This window comes from Salmo salar, chromosome 03, assembly GCF_965601325.2.
Source record: "Salmo salar chromosome 03, fSalSal1, whole genome shotgun sequence".
NCBI lineage: Eukaryota > Metazoa > Chordata > Actinopteri > Salmoniformes > Salmonidae > Salmo > Salmo salar.
The window spans coordinates 75,249,379-75,269,256 of NC_138293.1; the positions used below are offsets into that span (position 1 = coordinate 75,249,379).

The 19,878-nt window shown below is 44.9% G+C and overlaps 2 protein-coding genes across 6 annotated transcripts; one reads left to right on the top strand and one right to left on the bottom strand.

Moving 5' to 3' along the window:
• Positions 1-292: 292 nt before the first annotated feature.
• LOC106601605 (ATP-dependent RNA helicase DDX42) lies at positions 293-8,297 on the bottom strand. 3 transcript variants are annotated; one of them, XM_014193941.3, is made up of 18 exons: positions 8,212-8,297; positions 6,983-7,225; positions 6,727-6,874; positions 6,514-6,575; positions 5,982-6,018; positions 5,212-5,364; positions 4,985-5,089; positions 4,706-4,825; positions 4,427-4,603; positions 4,206-4,334; positions 3,988-4,087; positions 3,824-3,871; positions 3,633-3,730; positions 3,222-3,498; positions 2,810-3,036; positions 2,597-2,707; positions 2,376-2,474; positions 293-2,254 (listed from the first exon to the last, which is right to left on the bottom strand). In XM_014193941.3, the coding sequence occupies exons 2-18, from the start codon at positions 7,216-7,218 to the stop codon at positions 1,586-1,588; spliced, it is 2,796 nt and encodes a 931-aa protein (XP_014049416.2). In that variant the 5' UTR covers positions 7,219-7,225; positions 8,212-8,297; the 3' UTR covers positions 293-1,585. The 3 variants fall into 3 exon arrangements, with proteins under 3 accessions (XP_014049416.2, XP_014049415.2, XP_082828289.1); XM_014193940.3 differs by lacking the exon at positions 8,212-8,297 and adding an exon at positions 7,654-7,755; XM_082972163.1 differs by lacking the exons at positions 5,982-6,018; positions 6,727-6,874; positions 6,983-7,225; positions 8,212-8,297 and having other exon boundaries at positions 6,514-6,577.
• LOC106601607 (STE20-related kinase adapter protein alpha) lies at positions 7,796-19,858 on the top strand. 3 transcript variants are annotated; one of them, XM_082972170.1, is made up of 13 exons: positions 7,796-7,907; positions 8,234-8,314; positions 8,498-8,555; positions 9,622-9,650; positions 16,122-16,224; positions 16,350-16,471; positions 17,355-17,463; positions 17,647-17,770; positions 17,844-18,015; positions 18,099-18,203; positions 18,337-18,587; positions 18,676-18,718; positions 18,840-19,858. In XM_082972170.1, exons 1-13 carry the CDS (start codon positions 7,845-7,847, stop codon positions 18,993-18,995), a joined length of 1,416 nt encoding a protein of 471 aa, XP_082828296.1. In that variant the 5' UTR covers positions 7,796-7,844; the 3' UTR covers positions 18,996-19,858. The 3 variants fall into 3 exon arrangements, with proteins under 3 accessions (XP_082828296.1, XP_082828303.1, XP_082828308.1); XM_082972177.1 differs by having other exon boundaries at positions 7,828-7,907; positions 8,274-8,314; XM_082972182.1 differs by lacking the exons at positions 7,796-7,907; positions 9,622-9,650 and having other exon boundaries at positions 8,232-8,314.
• The last annotated feature ends 20 nt before the right edge of the window (positions 19,859-19,878 follow it).

Below are 19,878 nucleotides of genomic sequence, written 5' to 3' on the forward strand. Positions count from 1 at the left end.
GGGTGGTGGCATTCTTTCTCACGTGGTCAATCAGAAGAACATGGCCTTTTCTCAATTGCATACTCCTCACACCCTCCCGCTTCCTCAAAACCCATTGGAAGAGAAGATCAGAGGGGAGGGACCTCTGGATTTCTCATCCAATGGGTTTTGAGGAGGTGGCAAGGAGAGCGGATACAAGGAGATTGCAATTGAGATTCTCCATATGTGTGAGGAAAGAGATGCACCCAGAGTTGTGGCTGGCTCTGGATACCTTCTAAAAAGGTACCCTACAAACCACCCAAAAAGACACAACTAAAAACCACATGATTTTATTAACAAAAATTAGACCATTGTTTTTTCACATGTATCTGCTCAGTCTTAACCCTATTGTCTATGGAAGTTACATGTACACTGAGGAGCAAAAATGCATCAAGGGTTAGATGCAAAAAGGAATTGCCAATTATATCCTCACAATGACAGCTGTTCATGTCACATCTTGTGTGCAAATTACAGATATATATATAACAGAGAACCTCATGGGTATTTTCCTGCCTAAGACTAGTCATTTTCAAGACAGAAGCCGATTCCAAAATGGAAGCTTTTGAAACAGAATGTTATGGAGTTTGAGAGTTCAGTTTTTCACTAGCATATAACCACTTCTACAATATCAGGTGTCCAAACGTAGTGAGTGGTGACAAATGTGGGACCAAGTGGATTTATGTTTATTACAGTTCAGAACGGCTGTGTCAGATGTAGCTAAGTTTAGAATGCACACTTATAGAACTGCCATTGACAAATTACAAACAGAAAAGGAAACTATAGACAAACAAAATAAACTGCCAAAACCATTTTTTTTATAAAAAATACTTGACATCCTCCTGTGAATGAACTCAAGCATAGCCTCACACAAAAATGAACAAATACATTTTACATACACTCCACTTTCAAAAGCATAAAAAACACCTAAGTGACAGAGGCACTTTACTAAGAAGTGAATACAAGATGCAAAGTTCACAAACACAGACGGATTCACAGGAAGTAGTACACTTATAAAAAGGAGATCTGTCATTAACGTGGGTTGATAATACACACTCACATTTAGTCCCTTAGGGCTGTAATGGGTTACTCAGGGCTAAGAGTTTAACTAGAACGACAGGGGTTGTCCAGTGAGAAAGGACGTAAGAATACAACAGACATCTCAATCACAGGTGTTTTCTGTGGCGTCAGGACTGCATAACAGCTCCACTGCTCCCTTCTATTGACCAGAAAGATTGATCATCCCACTTATGGTGAGGTTAAAACTTTCTGGATGGTATATTTACAGTAGATTTTTTTCTCCATGCACAGTAGATTGGAACTCTATCCAAAATCTCAACACTTCTTCAGACAAGCTGACAATCAGGAGCCATGTTACTGAATCCCCAACCAATGCAGGATAGCATATCTTTCCCCTTGCATTTAGACCGCGCAGTAGGGTCGGTTCACACATTAACCCTTGAAATTCTGTGCATGTTTCAGCTGAAATGACCAGCTGTGCATCTACAGACTAGGCATGCTCATCTAAGAACAGTTGGTTGGTTGCTTTTCAGGTGATGTGTTTTGTGCTTTAGTTGTCCCACCTACTCTTTTTGCGTTTTGGTGGATCTGGGACTGCAAAGCCGTCTTCCTCTCGGTCTCCCCTCCCCTCAGCTCTGTCCCCCCTTCCTTCACTCCCTGCCCTGTCTCCACTCTCCCTGTCACCTCTACAATCGTCTCGCTCCCTGTCCCTTCTACTTCCGTCTCCATTACGACTATCGCCATGGCGCCCGCTGCTGCCATGGCGATCCTTGTCCCCGTATCTGTCGCGGTCTGCGTGGCGGTCCCGCTCACCATAGCGGTCCCGCTCCCCCCCGCCACTGTGCCGCTCGCTCCTGTCTCTCCTGTCACGATAGTGGCCATCTCCATGGCGACTCCTGTCATCACCATGTCTGTCACGGGGCCCTTCCCTGGGTGAGGGTGGGGTGGCATACCCCTGAGGAGCAGTGGCCTGGCTGTCTGAGACAGAGCTCAGGGAGCCGGCGCTGGTGAAGCCTGCCATCTTGGTGCCCATGCCGAGGGCTGCTGGAGGGGCCATGGCTAAGGAGGGGGGCCCACGGGGCCGGTCTGGGCCCTCAGGGGCCCCGGTGGGGACAGAGCTCAGACTTCCAGCACTGGTCCAGCCTGAAGAGCTACTGGACTTAGTGGTGAGTTTAGGAACCATGCCGGACGCTGCCACAAAGTGGTTCTTATACTGAGACTGGGGAAAAATAGACGCATACAACGATTAAAGAGGGACTTCTAGACGTACAGAAATAATTAATGAGAAAAAGGGATAATTTAAAGCTAACAGAATAGAGAGTGAGTGACAGTTTAGTTACCTGGAAGGCTGACTTCATTGCTGACATGCGGTCTCCCATGGCTCCGGTAGGCTTGCTGTAGCCCTCATAGTTACCCATGGCAGCACCACCACTACGCTCCTGGAGAAACAACTAACTGTCAACAATCACCAAGAGTTACACTATTAGGCCACTGATCTACCAAAAAGATAAAACACTACAAATAACACAATTTATGTTACAAATAGACATGGCCAACTCACAGAACTTTCAGCTCCCAATCCTGGTCTCTCTCTGTAGCCCAGACCACCTCCTCCAATGTTTAGCTTCTTCCCTTTGCCGCCCTTGAAGCGTGATTTCCTGAACCAGGGATTCTGAGAGGAATACATCAAAGCAGGTCAGCAAAGACGTCATATAAAATGAACCTTTCCATAGCCGTCCTCAACGGTCAGTCAGGGACATGTAGAATGTCTTACCTGCATTGCCAAGTCCATCAGTTCCTTAGAGACGCTTTGATTGGCTCCCTCCAGGTTACGCACAAGGTCTCCTGCAAATGATGTGTCTTTACTGGTGAGAAGGGTGTAGGCAACACCCTTTTCTCCAGCACGACCTGTTCGGCCAATTCGGTGTGTGTGTGTGTCGATGTCCCGAGCCACGTCATAGTTCACTACTGTACGTATTGAAGGGATATCCAGACCACGGGCTAGGGAGGAAATGACAAAGAAGAAGTGAATGATAGAATGACAAGTATGTAGGCGCTCTGGAATTCAGGCAAAAACAATCAAATCATTGTCAGTGTCTGTGTAATCATACACAGATCTCTGATGATTGGAATGTTGTGCCACATTCATTCCCCACCCCCTCGTCTGCAGCCCACCCCCACCTCACCTGCCACGTCGGTGGCCACCAGCACGGGCAGACTCTTCTTCTTGAAGTCAGCGATGACCTTGTTCCTCTCACTCTGGTCCATGTCTCCGTGCAGCAGGCCCAGGCTGTGGCCCTCCTGGGTCAGGTTGGTGGCCAGCTCTTCACAGTTGGCCTTCTTGGTGACGAAGATAAGTACAGAGCCAGAGGAGGTGAACTCCACCAGGCGGCGGGTCAGCCAGCCCCACTTCTCCACCCCACTGGGCATGATCTCCACTATCTGGGTCACATCCTCATTGGCCTGGGGAGGAAGGATGGAGGTTTGAAGAGCTTTAGATGACTAAACTCTAGAAAATGTTCTGCTGCCAGCTGTAGAACTTTAAATAAATTATAGAAGTTGCAATCAGATGGTGTGAGAAGAGCCACGGGTCTTACCTCCCCGATGTCTCCCTGCACCACACGGATGGGGTCCACCAGGATATCTCTAGCCAGCCTCTCAATCTTCTTACGGAAGGTGGCGCTGAACAGAAGAGCTGTGAGGACAGGAGTAAAGTTAAGGTTCATAGGATGAGGTTGTCTTATCTAAAGCCTCTAACAAGTGTACATGCACACATACACACACTTACTCTGTCGATCAGGTCGGACATGGCTGGCAATGGATCTCACTTGATACTCTGAAAAAAGTTTCCAAAAGTATATAATATAAATAGGCGTCAAACCAATTTCAGTGAACAATCTTCTGGGCCTAGTGGTCATTGGGAACAAAATCAAAAAGGGAAAGCCAACTTACCAAAGCCCATATCAAACATTCTATCTGCCTCATCAAACACCAGGTATGTCACTCTCTGCAGAGAGGTGGCCTTCTTTTTCACATGGTCAATCAGACGACCCTGTGTGAACAACAACATACACAACCCAATAAGTGAAATGACCGCAGGGGATTCTTTTCCTCCAATACATAAAGACTAAACACAGTCTACCACAGTGATTGTCAACTAGAGCTCTTACCGGGGTGCACACAACTATCTCTGCCCCCTCCTGAAGAGCCTTGGCCTGCTCCCACATGCTGCCTCCTCCATACACCGCCACCGAGCGCAGGGAGTAGGCTTTCCCAAAACGCTTACACTCCGCGTGGATCTAGGGAGCACAACCATCATTTTCAGGGGCCAAATCAACTTTTTGTCATGGAAATGTTTTGTTCCTGACCCATCTCTCCCTGGCTGTCTTACCTGCTGACAGAGCTCCCTGGTGGGGCACACGATGACTGCGATGGGCCCCTCTCCAGTCTCCAGTTCCTTCTGGTCCATGATGTGAACTAGCATGGGCCAGATGAAGGCTGCAGTCTTGCCACTACCAGTTTTCGCAATGCCAATCATGTCACGTCCACTCAGGGCAATGGGAACTCCCTACAGGACAGATGAGGAAGAAAATACAGGTGAGGCCTATTTGCTACTAAAGCAATATGAAAGTACCAAAAAAAAGACCTAGGAAACAAACTGCTTAGGTACCTGGCACTGAATAGGTGTTGGCTGAGTGTACTCCGACTTGCGGATTATGTGCATCAGCTGCTCGTCAAACCCAAAGTGGGCGAAGCTGGTGGAGAGTTTAGGAGGGGCGGCACCAGATACCTGCCAAAGTCAATGAAGCAAAATAAATAGACAAGAGGCTTTCGGTTAAAGAGACAATGGGATCATACAACAGTTGTCTGTAAGTGGTATGTTGGCTAGGATTGTGTGGTTGGGTTTAGATGTGGTTGTATGTGTGCGTTTCCTTCTCCGGACACTTACCCGCAGGTTGAGTTTGTGTCTCAGCTCAAACACCTCTGTGCCTGTCAGGCTGAGAAGCTCCTCATGCTCGTTGTAGAAGTTCCTCTCAAAAGGTGGGTAGTCAATCTATAAGGGGATGACATAAATGTAGGACCTCAGACACTAAAATAAAATAAAAACTCAAATTGACAAGATAACATATGACTTCTTGCCTCTTGGCTCAGATAGGTGCAGTATGCAGCTGTTACCTCAGAGTGGTCCATCGGGGGCAGGGGCATGATGATCTTCTTAGTGGTGGGGGCAATGGGATTCCCATCACTGTCATAGTCTATGTTCTCATCCTCATCCTCTGCGGTCAGCCCAGCTGTGGGATTCTCTGCCATGTAGCGGAAGTAGGCTTCCTGCACAGAGCACAGCCGCATGAGTCAACCAGAGTCAGCTTAAACGCCTAATGTAGCACACATTCATGCAGGCACTCTTACCACTCTCATAACCGGGGGATATACATTCAAATACAGTCAATGGCAAAATGCTCTGATGATCGCCCATATCAATGTCGGAGTCTAAGCCAGTTTATGTTTTAACACTCAGTTTAAACCAGTCTTTGCGTTATTCGGGCTGAAATTGATCACAGTGTCAGATTTTATAACCCCCCCTTCACAAAGTAGTAAGAACAGCAACAGTTAATAGTAAACCTTCATTACAGTATGGCATATTTGAAAAGAGATGATAAACTATTAATCAACATGCTTAGTTTAGGCATGGGTATATTTAAAAAATATATAGAATTGACACCACAAGTATGCATGTAGATATCCAAGAAGTATAGGGCGAAGGATTCAACCTGCAATTGGGTTTGTTAGCATAGTGTGAGAGAGCGAGAGAGTAAAAGAGAGAAAAAAAGAGTGAGAGATGTGGTAGGTGGTGAGACTTGGCCATAGATGGGTCGGGAGGGGAGGTTGGGGTCTGGAGGCTCTCTGATCAGTAGTAAATTAGGAACGTTGGATGGATCACTTACTTGTTCATCTTCCTCTTCAATGTCATCACGTATACCCCTGTAAAAACAAGCGGAGAAAAAAAAACTTCCCTGCGACTCGTTTGTTCACCCATGATTCCCCACAACCTGTCTAATGTCACGCTTATCCCCTCCCTACAAAGTCGCCATGCAAGGCAGGCTTGATTAGTTACCTACAGTATGGACCAACAGGGGAAATTTAAGGTAATTGAATGGCAAGACAGATTATTTCAAATGAGACATATCTTTGCTCCACAGTGGTGAATGATTGCAGTTGAAGTGGGAACTTTATATCTACAGTATCTTAATAACACGCTAGAGTTTTGGGATGAGAATATATTAATAATTTTGACACTTGACTAATTACCATGGAAATATGTGCAAATCAATACACAGGTGCATGGGAAGAATGTACTACACCTGCCTGCCTGGTGGCCTTGAATAGGGCCTTTGCTAATAATATTTGTACTTATATTATTGACAAGGTAATTTTGAAGGCCCTAAGCTTAAGGGGTAGAAATTGAAGGGATCTTACTTTTCAACCTTCTTTTCCTTCTCTTTTTCCTCCAGTTTCTTCATGTCTTTAGCTGCTTGGTCCTAAAGCAGACAAGAGGGTGAACAATATACCCCTCTGCAATATTTCCCAAAAGCTCTGTGACAATAGCCCCAGATTTTAAACAGACGAACTATGGAGAAAATGTGTATATTCCTACATGATCCAGGTCTAAGAGGGGAATCCTTGACTCACCTCCACTTGGGCCATGAAGGCATCCAGAGGATCATCCTCACTGTCTGAGCCCCCTCCAGACTGGAATTGTTGCCGTGTGGGGGAGTTCTCAGCTGGGATATATGGCAAATCTGTGATGCTTGACTCCTCTTCATCATCTTCAAAATACCTGGGAATGGGTTAGGAAAGTTATCACCAGTCAAATGTCATTGAAATCAATCTAATACATCCTGCATAACTGGTTGATCATACACCCTAAAGGAAAGTCTATACTCACGCATTCTCTTCATCAAAATTTGCTCTTTTTGTTCCTATCTTGTAGAATGCAGGGAGTTGCTGGTTCTTGCCATAACCTCCAGCTGTCCCTGCGCCTCCGAAGGACGTGTGGGATTTCTGAGGCACGCGCAGTTCTTCTTTCTTTCCTCCTCCTCCTCCACCACCACCACCACCAAGGGAAAATCCTCCAAAACCGAACCCTCGCTTACCACTTGGGCCACCCTTGCTCCAGTTCATAGCTGTCCTACAGAAGCAAGGGGAAAAGAAAGAACATCAAATTTGGTATTTGACTGTTGTACACTGCTGTTGCATTCCAGTCCATTCATCGCAGGCCTTGTGTCACCCACAAACGTCTGCTAAATGCTAATCATCTCGTAAATCACTGTCTGGGGGATGTCAAAGATTATCTGTGGCTTCTGGCAAATGTAGATATAAAATATTGCATTAATCTGTGTCTAGCTAATGTTTGGATCTCATTAATTGGCTACATTAAACTAGCTAACGTTAGCATGTTACGCTTCTCTAGGGCCGCAGCAGCACGACGAGTGGGTGTGTGACAAAAGATTGACTGAGCAAATATGGCTTGTCAAAGGATATTTGCAAAAGCAGTTAAATCTAGTGTACGTTATACACTATAAACTAACCTCATGGATTCATGTACTGTTTATTTACCTGTTTTCACCACCAAGAAAGATCTGTTTACCACTGCCAAATCTCTCTGCGCGACTCGAAAGTGTTTTGCGTCATTACCGTGTGTAGACGTAGTTTACGCGCGACGGATTGTGTCTCACAACAACGAACCAATCAACGCAAACATGTGACATTAGTTACCGCCCCTTTTCGATAATAGTTGTTTGTTGAAAATGGTAGCTAACAAACTCGCTCCACCAGATATTAGCGAGCTATTCCTTCAAGTTAACATACAGGTAAGTTACTAGCTATCGTGGTTTATATAGCTACCTAGCTAATTTGTGTTGTTTAATGTAATGAAAAAGGTAGCGTAAGCTAGCCACGCTAACGTTATTATTATTTTATACATAGCTATATGTTACTGTAGCTAGCTAACGTTGGCTAGTAGTCCTGCTAATACAATGTTTTTGGGCCTATCTATTATACTATTTGTGAAATAGTTTTCACATTAACATTACAATTTAAATTATTCTATAGGCAATATGTAGGTTATAGTTAGCTACATGTCTTGTTCATAGCGAAGTAACGTTAACGTGTTACCTTTCCTCTGTTACTGTGTTAGTATTTATTTCGGAGGGATTTTTTTCCGGATGGGGTTTCAGCGGTTCTAGCTGCCACAATCGACAGATCCATGTCTTTTCTGGTGAGTAAACTCTTTTAGCGCTCCCCTGCCGGTTGGCGTTAGAACTCAGTCTAGAAAATGTATCAAATACTTGTGCTGAATCCTTACCGGTCAGTGCCACAGCAATGATCAGTTATTGGAGAAGTGATTGACCTGTGGTATCTGCCCTATCTGTCTCTTTCTTTCTCCCTCTCTCAATCCCAGCGCTGGGTCTCAGAGAAATTGAGTGTGGAGAGCCTGAGGGATTTTGAGTTTTTTGGAGGTAAGGTCAAAGGTTATGCTGAAAAGGCTTCCCCAATCAACTGCTGCTTACACACAATACCTATCAGCTATGAAGATGCCCAACCCTCATACAGAACCTGCTAGTTATATCCTAAGAGCAGCTTTGCTTTCAAAACAAGATATTGCATTGCGCAGTTTTTAAAAGGCAACACACTCTAACAAACAATTGGTATAATACAATTTAAACCTACGGAATCCAATCAGCATTGGTTCTTTGGCAATATGTGGCTGGATACCTCTGTCTCCCACATAGATTCAGGACACATAAGAGCTACTGCTTGCTTAAATGTTCTACAGGTGTCAAATGTCTCACTGTACCTTACATGTGTGCCATGAAGAGAGTTTGTTCCAGTGTGATGTCTCCTTGTCTGGCAGACTTGATCAATGCAGTAAATGTGCAGCCTCAGAATACTGCATGTCAGATTAATATTCTGTTGCGCCGTCGGTCTTTGTAGTATATACGAAGTTGACATGATACCTTGGTCAAATATTTATTATGGAAATCATATTTTAAGGGTAACAAGTGTGGTGGGGATGAGGCAGGTTCAAAGAGATGTTTCTACAGTATGTGGGTCTTATTAGACACTAACATGAGGACAGGAAAGCACTGTCAATTTATCAGTGGTTGAAGAATCGGTTTACATAGAGAGGAACTGAATAGCTGGGGGGGTGGCTTCACTATCAAGCTTAGCATTATCTTCATATTTCTGTGCGATCAGCTCACATTGCATAATTGTTCTGTGTTCGTTCATACGCTTGATTTCAAGTTTGGTTTTGGCTGTTTCCTGTTCCCATGGCAATGCATAATCACTCGATCCTGCTTGACTGATTCCTCACTGATTTAACAGATGCATCAGAGTTATCTAATTAGCCTAAACTGAATCCTCCTTGTTATGGGAGCCAGCTAGCAGCATTGATCTGACTCCTACAACAAACACCACATGCTATACTTTACACTTACAGTGTACCTAATGGTTCCTGAGCTGCTCTAAACACAGATCCTTCTCTTGTGTTTGTTTGTCATTGATGTGGTTTCTCTACCACAGAGCAAGCTCAGGGAAGCTCTCACAGGAAAGTAAGTGCGGTACTCCAGTCACGGCTCTCGATCGTTCCATCTGCCTGTGTGTGAGGGTGGAGCCAACGTGAATGAATTCACAAGCCCTGTGTGCTTTTGTGCATGGGCATCTGATTCACAATGCTGTGCTGTATGTGCTTTATATTTTGAGGCCCATCCTACTTCACCCACCAGGGTTTCCTATTGGGGGAGTTGGGAGATTGATGGAGCTTACAGTAGTGACGTCCTCTTGATGAGACATTGTTGCTCTCTCCTCTAACCCAACCGAGGTTGTCAAGTCTGATGGAAAAAAATATGTGATCAGTATAAGTGGATAGATGGATCAGCCCATTAATACTACTTGTTACCTGATGGCTCCATCGGTTGCTCCAGAGTTCAAAACAGTCCTTCCTGATTCATAAAGTTGACCACAGTTTGTGTCTTTTAGAGTGGGCAATGACGGGTCATCTGTAACTACCAGGCTTAATTGACCTGTACTTGTCTTTTACGGCTGTCACGGAAAACGGCTGTTTGGTCTCAGCTGACAGATGATCTCCCTGTAAAGCCGGCCTTAATGGGCCCTTAGGAACCTCAGTGTGGTCTTAACATGGTGTTACTATTTGATTTATGGTTTCTGTTGTTCTTCACTGAAAGTCCTCACAAATTTTGACCAAGCCTGTTTCATGTTTGTGAAGTAGTTTAAGTCTGAAGTGTGGACACTTTGTCTGTTGCCTGTGTTCACTGTAGTTCTCACTTACTAGAAAGCAGAGGTTATGAGCAACTGGTTATTTGCTCATGTCTAATGTGTCACTGTTGTGGAAATCTCTGGATCCACCAATGGTTGTGAACTGGAGTTGAATGGAATGGATCGAGTTCCATGTGTTCCATTTTTGGCAATGCATGGCAACCCCGTCTGAGTGATTTAACGTGAAGGGCATATACCTCGCAATGCTGGCTGGAAATTGGTAGAGAAATGGTTATTATGCTGTTACTGCATATATTTTTTTATTAATAACCTAATACAGTTGAAGTCAGAAGTTTGCATACACCTTAACCAAATACATTTAAACTCAGTTTTTAACAATTCCTGAAATTTGAATCCTAGTAACAATTCCCTGTCTTAGGTCAGTTAGGATGACCACTTTTTTTTAAGAATGTGACATGTCAGAATAATAGAAAGAATGATTTATTTCTTTCATCACATTCCCAGTGGGTCAGAAGTTTACATACACTCAATTAGTATTTGCCTTTAAATTGTTTAACTTGGGTCAAACGTTTCGGGTAGCCTTCCACAAGTTGGGTGAATTCTGGCCCATTCCTCCTGACAGAGCTGGTGTAACTGTGTCATGTTTGTAGACCTCCTTGCTTGCACACGTTTTTTTTTGTTCTGCCCACAAATTTTCTATTGGATGAGGTCAGGGCTTTGTGATGGCCACTCCAATACCTTGACTTTGTTGTCCTTAAGCCATTTTGCCACAGCTTTGGAAGTATGCTTGGGGTCATTGTCCATTTGGAAGACCCTTTTGCGACCAAGCTTTAACTTCCTGACTGATGTCTTGAGATGTTGCTTCAATATATCCACATTTTCTTTCCTCATGATGCCATCTATTTTGTGAAGTGCACCAGTCCCTCCTGCAGCAAAGCACCCCCACAACATGATGCTGCCACCCCTGTGCTTCACAGTTGGGATGGTGGTGTTCGGCTTGCAAGCCTCCCCATTTTCAAACATAATGATTATTATATATATATATATTTTTTTAAATTTTATTTCACCTTTATTTAACCAGGTAGGCAAGTTGAGAACAAGTTCTCATTTACAATTGCGACCTGGCCAAGATAAAGCAAAGCAGTTCGACAACATACAAAAACACAGAGTTACACATGGAGTAAAACCACATACAATCAATGATGCAGTAGAAAAAAATAAGACTATATACAATGCGAGCAAATGATGTGAGATAAGGGAGGTAAAGGCAAAAAAGGCCATGGTGGCAAAGTAAATAAAGTATAGCAAGTAAAACAAAAAGTTAAAATATAAATAATATGGTGCAAAGGAGCTAAATAAATACAGTAGGGGAAGAGGTAGTAGTTTGGGCTAAATTATAGATGGGCTATGTGCAGTGATCTGGGAGCTGCTCTGATAGCTGGTGTTTAAAGCTAGTGAGGGAGATAAGTGTTTCCAGTTTCAGAGATTTTTGTAGTTCGTTCCAGTCATTGGCAGCAGAGAACTGGAAGGAGAGACGACCAAAGGAGTTGGCTTTAGGGGTGACCAGAGAGATATACCTGCTGGAGCGCGTGCTACAGGTGGGTGCTGCTATGGTGACCAGTGAGCGGAGATAAGGGGGGACTTTACCTAGCAGGGTCTTGTAGATGACCTGGAGCCAATGTGTTTGGCGACGATTATGAAGCGAAGGCCAGCCAACGAGAGCGTACAGGTCGCAGTGGTGGGTAGTATATGGGGCTTTGGTGACAAAACGGATGTCACTGTGATAGACTGCATCCAGCTTGTTGAGTAGGGTATTGGAGGCTATTTTGTAAATGACATCGCCGAAGTCGAGGATTGGTAGGATGGGCAGTTTTACGAGGGTATGTTTGGCAGCATGAGTGAAGGATGCTTTGTTGCGAAATAGGAAGCCAATTCGAGATTTCACTTTGGATTGGAGATGATTGATGTGAGTCTGGAAGGAGAGTTTACAGTCTAACCAGACACCTAGGTATTTGTAGTTGTCCACAAATTCTAAGTCAGAACCGTCCAGAGAAGTGATGCTGGACAGGCGGGCAGGTGCAGGCAGCGATCGGTTGAAGAGCATGCATTTAGTTTTAGTTGTGTTTAGGAGCAGTTGGAGACCACGGAAGGAGAGTTGAATGGCATTGAAGCTCGTCTGGAGGGTTGTTAACACAGTGTCCAAAGAAGGGCCAGAAGTATACAGAATGGTGTCGTCTGCGTAGAGGTGGATCAGAGACTCACCAGCAGCAAGAGCGACATCATTGATGTATACAGAGAAGAGTCGGGCCAAGAATTGAACCCTGTGGTACCCCCATAGAGACTGCCAGAGGTCCGGACAGCAGGCCCTCCGATTTGACACACTGAACTCTGTCAGAGAAGTAGTTGGTGAACCAGGCGACACAATCGTTTGAGAAACCAAGGCTACTGAGTCTGCCGATGAGGATGTGGTGATTAACAGAGTCAAAAGCTTTGGCCAGGTCAATGAATACGGCAGCACAGTATTGTTTCTTATCGATGGCGGTTACGATGTCGTTTAGGACCTTGAGCGTGGCTGAGGTGCACCCATGACCAGCTCTGAAACCAGATTGCATAGCGGAGAAGGTGCGGTGGGATTCGAAATGGTCGGTAATCTGTTTGTTGACTTGGCTTTCAAAGACCTTAGAAAGGCAGGGTAGGATGGATATAGGTTTGTAGCAATTTGGGTCAAGAGTGTCACCTCCTTTGAAGAGGGGGATGACAGCAGCTGCTTTCCAATCTATGGGAATCTCAGACGACACGAAAGAGAGGTTGAACAGGCTAGTAATAGGGGTTGCAATAATTTCGGCAGATAATTTTAGAAAGAAAGGGTCCAGATTGTCAAGCCCAGCTGATTTGTAGGGGTCCAGATTTTGCAGCTCTTTCAGAACATCAGCTGAATGGATTTGGGAGAAGGAGAAATGGGGGAGGCTTGGGCGAGTAGCTGTGGGGGGGTGCAGTGCTGTTGAATGCAGTAGGGGTAGTTAGGTGGAAAGCATGGCCAGCTGTAGAAAAATGCTTATTGAAATTCTCAATTATAGTGGGCTTATCGGTGGTGACAGAGTTTCCTATCCTCAGTGCAGTGGGCAGTTGGGAGGAGGTGTTCTTATTCTCCATGGACTTTACAATGTCCCAGAACTTTTTAGAGTTTGAGTTGCAGGAAGCAAATTTCTGTTTGAAAAATTTTGCCTTAGCGTTTCTAACTGCCTGTGTGTATTGGTTTCTAACTTCCCTGAAAAGTTGCATATCGCGGGGGTAGTTCGATGCTAATGCAGAACGCCACAGGATATTTTTGTGTTGGTTCTCCCCAGACCTGACTGCCCTTAACCAAGGGCTATATCTGTTCCTGGTTCTACATTTCTTTGAAAGGGGCATGCTTATTTAAGATGGTGAGGAAGGCATTTAAAAAAAATAACCAGGCATCCTCTACTGACGGGATGAGGTCAATATCCTTCCAGGATACCAGGGCCAGGTCGATTAGAAAGGCTTGCTCGTTGAAATGTTTCAGGGAGCGTTTGACAGTGATGAGTGGAGGTCGTTTGACCGCTGACCCATTACGGGTGCAGGCAATGAGGCAGTGATCGCTGAGATCTTGGTTGAAAACAGCAGAGGTGTATTTAGAGGGCAGGTTGGTTAGGATGATATCTATGAGGGTGCCAGTGTTTGCGGCTTTGGGGTTGTACCTGGTGGGTTCATTAATAATTTGTGTGAGATTGAGGGCATCAAGCTTGGATTGTAGGATGGCTGGGGTGTTAAGCATGTCCCAGTTTAGGTCACCTAGTAGCACGAGCTCTGAAGATGGATGGGGGGCAATCAGTTCACATATGGTGTCCAGAGCACAGCTAGGGGCCGGGGGGGTCTATAGCAGGCGGCGACGGTGAGAGACTTGTTTTTGGAGAGGTGGATTTTTTTTAAAGTAGAAGTTCAAATTGTTTGGGTACAGACCTGGATAGCAGGACAGAACTCTCCAGGCAATCTCTGCAGTAGATTGCAACACCGCCCCCTTTGGTCGTTCTCTTGTCTGAAAATGATGGTCATTATGGCCAAACAGTTTCTCCAAAAAGTACGATCTTTGTCCCCATGTGCAGTTGCAAACCGTAGTCTGGCTTTTTTAGGGCGGTTTTGGAGCACTGGCTTCTTCCTTGCTGAGCGGCCTTTCAGGTTATGTCGATATAGGACTCGTTTTACTGTGGATATAGATACTTTTGTACCCGTTTCCTCCAGCATCTTCAGAAAGTCCTTTGCTGTTGTTCTGGGATTGACTTGCACTTTTCGCACCAAAGTATGTTCATCTCTAGGAGACAGAACGCGTCTCCTTCCTGAGCGGTATGACGGCTGCGTGGTCCCATTGTGTTTATACTTGCGTACTATTGTTTGTACATATGAACGTGGTACATTCAGGCGTTTGGAAATTGCTCCCAAGGATTAACCAGACTTGTGGAGGTCTACAATAGTTTTTCTGAGGTCTTGGCTGATTTCTTTTGATTTCCCCATGATGTCAAGCAAAGAGGCACTGAGTTTGAAGGTAGGCCTTGAAATACATCTACAGGTACACCTCCAATTGACTCAGGCTAATTGACATCATTTATCAGAAGCTTCTAAAGCTATGACACCCTTTTCTGGAATTTTCCAAGCTGTTTAAAGGCACAGTCAACTTAATGCATGTAAACTTCTGACCCACTGGAATGATTAGTGATTAAGTGAAATAATCTGTCTGTAAACAATTGTTGGAAAACTGGCTTGTGTCATGCACAAAGTAGATGTCATAACCAACTTGCCAAAACTATAGTTTGTTAACAAGAAATTTGTGGGGTGGTTGAAAAACAAGTTTTAATGACGGCAACCTAAGTATATGTAAACTTCCGACTTCAACTGTATGTTTAGGACAACACCCCATATCAGGGCTCTACAGTGGTACCATTTTGGTCGCATATGCATAGAAATATTTTACTGTTACCTGGAATTTTAATTTGGGAGCACCAGTGCCCGTTGGGGGGGGGGGGGGGGGGAGAGACTATTTTGTAATTGTTGGCAATTCTTGTCATTAATACCTCAGATATTTTTCATTGTGCCCCTACATTTCTATGTGTTCCTACATTTTAATTTAGGAGCATGTGCTCCTTGTAATTTTTTGCATACATTTTTTTTCCCAGTCAAACATTTTGACAGTGAAAATAGTTTTATTTCTGAGCATTTTTTAAGACTGTTATTGGATCCCTATTTTGTCGTTTGAGATGATACACAAGATGCTCACGTCTCCGCCCAACAATGGGAGTCATTGTTCCAAAGGCGGCAATGCAGGAAATTAGCTTAAATCCAAAATAAGCCCATAGAAACGCATTGGGCTTATTTTGGACACATTTTGGCGATAGTGCAACCTCTTGCTTCGCCTCTTCCTTTCTGAACACACACATTATTTTGGGGTACCCACTCTGCATGTATCTTACCATGAGTGTTAATATTTCAAGCACTATGGTGTGATGAGGTTTAGAGAAGGCATGATTGATAAATTATGTAGCTTCTTGCTTATAATTTGCCACCAACAGAATTCAAACCTGAAGTTAGAGGTACTGCTTGTACACACTCCATTCTGTGTTCTGACTGTATATGATTTAGCATCAACCATCACGTCTAACCAAGCCTTTGCAGGCCACTTTCACAATGCCACTAGTAACGCCCAACACTAAGGGCCAATATATGCTATCATTTCCAATGCTAACTCCTTCCCTGCTGCCGCCTCTCCCACCCAGGCCCATGAAGACAGCCACGAGAGCCTGACCTCACTCCCACGGCGGGACACCATGGGAAGCTTCCTCCCTGACAGCAGCGCCTATGAGCTCCTAACCATCATAGGTCAGTCAGTCTCAGGCTTCCAACCCCAGTGACTTGGCTGCCAAGGCCTTTGTGTGTTTGTTGTTGAATACATTGTTTGTGCGCCTGTCTCGAGTCTAATGGTGTGGTGTGTTTTGCTGTGCTAGGTCGAGGCCTGGAGGACTTGATGACCGTCAACCTTGCCAGATACAGACCCACAGGGGAACACGTAGCAATCCGTCGGATTGACCTGGAGTCCTGCACCAATGAAATGGTCAACTACCTGCAGGTCTGGACCTGTCACCATCCATCTATCATTCTACCATCCATCTGTCACATTTCCCTTTGCCAGGCAGACAGACATTAGTCAAATCATCCTTGTCTTTAAATCACTCATTCAGTCCTCCCCTCTGAATGCATTCATGATAAGGGAATTATATGCTTAAAGGTAATGATTAAATAATTCCACCCTGAAACCTAACTATTAGTGATTATTAGTTTATGTAGCATGTATAATGAATGATTAAAGTACTAAATGTAAGTCCAATAAGGTTTGGTAGTGACAGGTGAGGGATAGAAATGTGTGTGTCTAAGAAAATACAGAGAACAATTCAACTGTGTTTTTACCCGACCTGGCTAGAACTCTGAGAAACTTATGATAGGACAGGGAGTCATTTTCAATGTTCCTCTAATCTCGGGGGAATGGAACGGACAGCGCTGGGTAGTGATAAACAGTGGTGAGAACTCTGGGGAGGGATACAACCCACCTACTGTTCGTGTGTAAGTATGTGCGTAGGATATCTGCTGTTTGTGTGGATGTATGTGCGTAAGTAAGGAGTGAACTATAAAATGGATGTCTTTGTATTATGGACTTCAGAATATTCTCTGAATAAACTGTATGAACCTTTTGCAGAAACTGAGTCTTTGACTAATTATTATTATTAACCCAGTGTCTTACAAACCTTGGGGATTGGTCAAAGCTTATTGATTGTTAGTTATTATCATTGGGATACAAAATTCTCGTGACAATTCATCCCTTGCTTTATGACATCACCTGTTATGTAATCCAACCTCCCATCTGTCTGTCTAAGTTGTATCTATTACATAACTCAATGTAATCTCCCTTTCTGTCCATTAAACCTAACCCAGTCTAATCTCTGTCTCTCTCTCAGGCTGAGCTCCATGTATCTAAGCTGTTCCACCACTCCAGCATCCTGCCCTACAGGAGCATCTTCATAGCAGAGAATGAGCTGTGGGTCATCTCTCCCTTCATGGCCTATGGTGAGGATTCAGACAGGAGAGCACTGACTGTAACACTACACCACTCTGGTCCTAGTCAAAAGCTAAATGTAGACCGGAGTACTCTAGTTACCATTCCCACACAAAGGTAATTTGTCTCCACCTAACCCTACTATTCAGTCCTCTGCTTTCTCAATGACTAATGTAGTGTCTAACATGTCCTAGGGTCGGCCAGAGACCTGATCAGCAGCCACTTCACTGATGGGATGAATGAGCTGGCCATCGCCTACATCCTATTGGGCATGCTCAAAGCCCTGGACTACATCCACCACATGGGCTATGTACACCGGTAAGTACAAAGTACACACAGGCCCAGGACTTTTCATGCAGGATTGTGACATGGCGTCTAATTGTGTGTTTAGGAGCGTGAAGGCCAGCCACGTGTTGATCTCGGTAGACGGTCAGGTGTGTATGTCTGGTCTGCGGAGCATCATCAGTCTGATCCGTCACGGCCAGCGGGCGAGAGTGGTCCATGACTTCCCCCAGTATAGCATCAAGGTGCTGCCCTGGCTCAGCCCAGAGGTGCTGCAGCAGGTAACTCCATACAATACCTTGCTTTTAAACTATAATACCTTGGTTTGTTTCTATCGGTCAACCCTGGTGTGTGTGCATGTCAGAATCTGCAGGGATACGACTTCCGGTCAGACATCTACAGTCTTGGCATCACAGCCTGTGAGCTAGCCAATGGACATGTGCCCTTCAAAGACATGCCAGCCACACAGGTGACTAGTGGCCTGATCAACACCTCACCTTATCTTGATTCTGAAAGATCTATATTCTGCTCCTCACTTGACTGGCCTCTCTCTCCATTCCTCTTCCTCCCCTCTGTCCTATTCGTGGTCCTCTGTCTTTTAGATGTTGCTGGAGAAGCTGAATGGGACAGTCCCCTGTCTGTTGGACACCACCACCATCCCCCCAGAGGAGCTGACCATGAAGCCCTCCCGCTCTGGGGCTGACTCTGGGATCTGTGAGGGCCCCAGCACCGGAGGGGCCCACCACTCTAACGGAGAGCCCTCCTCCTCGGGGAGCCACCCCTACAGTCGTACCTTCTCTGCCCACTTCCATGCTTTTGTGGAGCTGTGTCTACAGAGGGACCCAGAGAAGAGGTGAACCACACCAAGCTAGGCTGCTGGTCCTCACATTGATTGTCTTATGAATTTTAGCTCATTTTAATTGTTTATTTCCCCCCCTCAGACCCTCAGCCAGTGCTCTCATTGGTCATTCCTTCTTCAAACAGGTCAGTAGGATCTAGTTCCTCCCCCCTCAACATCAATGTACAACATTTAAGTCATAATGGCTTCATTCAGTCACATTTGATTATTAGAATTCCAATGAGACTTCTTTCCATTCTTCCCAAGATCAAGCGTCGGCCATCGGAGGCTCTGCCTGAGCTGTTCCGGCCCGTAACGCCCATCACGGGCTTTGAGAGTACCCAGCCTCAGGACGCTGCCTCTGGACTGGCCAGCCTGGAGTCTGGCCTCAGCCACATGGATGTGGATGACTGGGACTTCTGACCACAGAGGAACAGGAGAGAGGTGTGTGTGTGTGTGTGTGTGTGTGTGTAGTAACCAAGAGGTTAACAGGAGATGCTCTGAGAAGACACGCTTTGTTCTAATTAAATGGTCCATGTAAATAATTCAAACTAAGCAGTTTCTCCTCCCTTTGACTGGGTTTAAAAGCCAGCTGCCATCTCACCTCCTTGCTATCGCTCTAGTCTATTAGATGCATGAGCAGACAGACCCTTGGACTGACTGACACCCAATTCCTCTCACGCACACATCTCTCCAGATTGTACTAAAGCTCTGGACCCATCGAAGAACCGTATGGGGGAGTATGTCCAGTCAGCTCTTTCACTTGCCAATGGAGATGTTCCATTACAGCTAGAGCAGAGAGACTCTACCTCTTATTTGATCTGAGCTGTACTTGACCCTATCTAGAGCCATCTGTTGACATTACCAAGACCAGGAACTGACTTACTGACCGCATTACCAAGGGTTGACCCAATCAGCCACCTAGCCAGCACAACAGATGGAAGATTCCAGAAGTTTGTCCAAGGCTATCACGAACCAGACAGTGTTTGTATTTCCTCACAGCTGAGAAAAGGCTCTCATACTGAACCATCAGTTTTACAGGAGGGAAGAAAAATCTCTTTCTTCCTGAAACCCTCAACTGAAGATGGCAAAGCAAGTTAACACTAGACTGTGCCAACTGAGGTCCATGTATTTGATTAACCTTCCTGTTATTGGACATTTATGTCCTGCAAAAAAGTGAATGTTACAATGGTGCTTGTTTCAGATAGTTTGTCTGGGTTTCACGAAGGGAAAGTGTTGGGAGTGTCAACTATTTTACTTGATGATAATAAATACCTTTCACCTCAGCTCTCACTGTCATTGTAAG